The 3,609-nt window shown below is 62.4% G+C and overlaps 1 protein-coding gene across 1 annotated transcript; it reads left to right on the top strand.

Moving 5' to 3' along the window:
- Positions 1-488: 488 nt before the first annotated feature.
- Positions 489-3,288, top strand: TIGD3 (tigger transposable element derived 3). The gene is made up of 2 exons (XM_012665571.1): positions 489-627; positions 1,475-3,288. The coding sequence occupies exon 2, from the start codon at positions 1,491-1,493 to the stop codon at positions 2,904-2,906; it is 1,416 nt and encodes a 471-aa protein (XP_012521025.1). The 5' UTR covers positions 489-627; positions 1,475-1,490; the 3' UTR covers positions 2,907-3,288.
- The last annotated feature ends 321 nt before the right edge of the window (positions 3,289-3,609 follow it).

The raw sequence follows: 3,609 nt of genomic DNA, 5'->3' as shown, positions 1-3,609 counted from the left end.
CCATGGTAACTACCTTTTGTCGCTTGAAGCTTGCATCCATTTTCTCCTTTCATCATTTTCCCAAAACAACTCCGTGAGGGCCATTAGCCCTGTTTGGTAGACGAAGAAGCTGGGGCTGCCTAGGGCCACAGCGAAGAAGGCCTTGGGACTCCAAATCAGCCCAGAGGCTTGGGCAGCCCGGGAGGGCTGGTCCCGGGAGGCCGGCGGCGCTGCGGGAACTCCGGCCGGGTCTTGGCTCCTCCCGCCCCTCGCGCTGGAAGCCCCGCCCCCAGAGTGCCAGTCGAACCGCCACTTCAGCGACCTCCAATGAGACTTAGCCGGGGGCGGGACGGGGCATCACTGAAGACCAATCTGATTGGGCCGGGGCGGGGCTGCGGCGGGTGGGCGCCGAGAGGCAGCACCACGGACTTCCCAACCGGGAAAGAGCCCGGCGCGGGCGGCGCGCACGGGGCCCGGCTGTGCGCGCGCCCGCTTGCCGCCCGCCGCCTGCCGCCCGCGCAGCCCCTCTGCCCGGTCTGCCCTCCGGGTCGTGGCGCCTGTCCCTCCTCTGCTCTGCCGTCACCGCCTGGACAGGGGCTCGGGAGCCAGGCTGGGGCAGGGGCGGGAGCCGCGGGAGGAGCGCTTGAGGTGGGTGCGGAGCGGGAGGCCAGGCGGGCGGGCGCCAGGGTCCGCCCCGCCGATGGGCTCCGGGTCGAGGGGGGAGAGGCCGGCCAGGGCGCGGAGTCCGACTCACAGCCTGCCTGGGTCCTGGGCGCTCGTGCCCGCGCCCTGGTATCTTTCCCAGGCCACCACCCTCCCCGCGGGGACAGCCCGCCTCCCGCTGTCCGCAGCCTCCTCACCCCTCTCACCCTTTGTCGCCTGTGCAGCTGCCCTTTCGGCCCTGCCCTGCCACGCCCCCTGCAGGCCGGACCGTCACTCAGGACCCAGCACCAAATTAGACTCGCTCCTTCAGACCCCTCGGTTGCCCTTTGTCGTCTGTACACCTGTCACCTCAACTCTGTGCATTCACTCCACCCCCCTACCAGCATCTTCATCTAAGTCCAGCCCAGGCCATCCTCCCCATGTCCTCCCAGGCTCCCTCCAGCAGCCCCTGACTGTCCCTACACCTGTCCCCTCAGCCCTAGCCCCAGGCCTTCCCCATCCATGCTCCTTTGTTGTCTCTGCAGCTGTCCCCTCACTCTATTCATCCTTCTCCCCCAGTGATGCCAAGCCCAGCCCAGACTCCCCTCTCCTCCTGACCAGACTGATGCCCCTGCCCCAGCTCCGTGCTGGCATTCCTCCGGATGGGGGCTGGCCCGCCCTTCACTCAGCCTGGCCATTGCCCTTCCTCTTTCAGCCTGTCCGGTCCCCCCGACCCCGCTGCACTCCTACCAGTTTCCTGTCCTCATGTATTCTCTTTCCCTTCCTGTGCTCCCCTCCCGTCCCTTCTGGCCTCAGCCTACTCTGCTCCCCTCATGCTTTCCTCCCCCAGCAGGGGCCGTGCAGAAGCCATGGAGCTGAGCAGCAAGAAGAAGCTGCATGCCCTGTCCCTGGCCGAGAAGATCCAGGTGCTGGAACTCCTGGATGAGTCCAAGATGTCCCAGTCAGAGGTGGCCCGGCGCTTCCAGGTCTCCCAGCCCCAGATCTCGCGCATCTGCAAGAATAAGGAGAAGCTCCTGGCGGACTGGTGCAGCGGCACAGCCAACCGGGAGCGCAAGCGCAAGCGGGAATCCAAGTACAGCGGCATCGACGAGGCCTTGCTCTGCTGGTACCACATCGCCCGGGCCAAGGCCTGGGACGTGACGGGGCCCATGTTGCTCCACAAAGCCAAGGAGCTGGCTGACATCATGGGCCAGGACTTTGTGCCCAGCATTGGCTGGCTAGTCCGCTGGAAACGCCGGAACAATGTAGGCTTTGGGGCCCGCCATGTTCTTGTGCCTCCATTCCCCCCTGAGCTGCCACCCCCAGGGCTCACGGCCCAGGCCCAGCCGCCTCTTTCCCTTAAAGACTTCTCCCCAGAGGACGTCTTTGGCTGTGCTGAAGTGCCCTTGCTGTATCGGGCAGTGCCCGGCAGCATGAGCGCATGTGATCAAGTACAGGTGCTGCTGTGTGCCAACAGCAGGGGCACAGAGAAGCGGCAGGTATTGGTGGGTGGGCTACAAGTTGCCCCAAGATGCTTCTTTGGGGTCAGCAGTGAGGCTCTGCCTGCCTCCTACCACCTTGACCTGGGCATCCCCTGGTCACAGTGGTTGGCACAGTTTGACAAGGAGATGGGGCAGCAGGGCCGACAGGTAGCCTTGCTGTTGGCTGCCCAAGTGGTGGAGGAGTTGGCAGGCCTGCCTGGGCTCTACCACGTGAGGCTCTTGCCCCTGTCTGCCTCTAGCACCACGCCTCCCTTGCCCAGCTCAGTGGTCTGGGCCTTTAAGGCCCATTACCGGCGCCGTCTGCTGCGCAAGCTGGCTGCCATCCAGAGCAAGAGGGATGGCACCTCGCTGACCGAGGCCAGGGCGGGCATCACAGTGCTGGACGCTCTGCACATGGTGGCGGCAGCCTGGGCCAAGGTGCCACCTCAGCTCATTTTGAGCAGCTTCATTCAGGAAGGGCTGGCTCCTGGCAAAACACCCCTGTCCCTGGACAGAGCCTCTGAGATGCCACCAGTCCCCAGTGGGCTGAGCCGAGAGGAGTTTTCCCGCTTTGTGGACCTGGAGGGCCAGGAGCCAGGGCCTGACATGTGCAAAGAGGAGTCGGGCACTGAAGATGAGGAGGACGGCGGAAAGGAAGGCTTTGAGCCCCTGCCCACCAAAGCCGATGCCCTCCGGGCCCTGGGCACGTTGAGGAGGTGGTTTGAGTGCAATGGCACCTCCCCTGAGTTCTTTGAAAAATTCTACGACTGTGAGGAGGAGGTGGAGCGGCTCTGCTGCTTGTGAAGGTGCCTTCGCCGCTTGCCAGAGCCCCTCCTCTCCTGTTTCCCATGGAAACGCCCTCTCCAGAAGGCAGACCCGGCTGTCTTTTTCCCATGGAAATACAGCTATCCTGGAAAGCGGAGAAGGGAGAGAAGTTGGGACACCAAGGCTGGGTTCAGAGTGGAAGTCGTCCAAGCCCTGAGAAGAGGGCTGTAAAGATGCAGCTTTAGGGGTAGGAAGCTAGGCTGTGTAGTTTCTAAACCCTGCTCGAAAGTTCAGGAGCTTTAGGGTTTTAGTCTAGAGAGGCTGGGACGTGGAAAGGTGGATTTGGGCTTTACAGACGGGCTGATCACTTGAACAGTTAAAAACAGTTCTGCTTCTGGAAATAAAGTTTTTAATCAGAAAAGAGGCCAGGGTGTTATTTTCATGGGAGAAGGATGAGAACTTTCAATGCAGGTTTGAAACATTGATTGCCCATGGTTGCTACAACGCAGCTGTCTATGGCGAGAAGGGATCCTCTTCCAGAGCCCCAGCAGCAGGGACCTCAGGACATGGCACTGCTCTCAGGCTACCCGGGAAAAGGAGGCTGGAGGACAGACAGATGCAGGCCGTTGCCCCAGACATGCTGCAGCCCCAGTCATTTCCCCCTGAGATTGTGAGTGTTTGGTGTGGGGACGGGGCAGGCCAGGAACATGTCAGGGAAACTGAACCAGAACTTGGAATAGTT

The sequence above is a fragment of the Propithecus coquereli genome, unplaced genomic scaffold (genome assembly GCF_000956105.1).
Source record: "Propithecus coquereli isolate 6110/MARCELLA unplaced genomic scaffold, Pcoq_1.0 Scaffold120, whole genome shotgun sequence".
Classification (NCBI taxonomy): Eukaryota; Metazoa; Chordata; class Mammalia; order Primates; family Indriidae; genus Propithecus; species Propithecus coquereli.
The sequence above is the reverse complement of the archived record's forward strand: the minus strand, read 5'-3'. Positions and strand labels throughout refer to the sequence as shown.

Bases quoted from the DNA above. Each gene is read 5' to 3' on its own strand.
- TIGD3 (XM_012665571.1), top strand. From the start codon at position 1,491: ATGGAGCTGAGCAGCAAGAAGAAGCTGCATGCCCTGTCCCTGGCCGAG.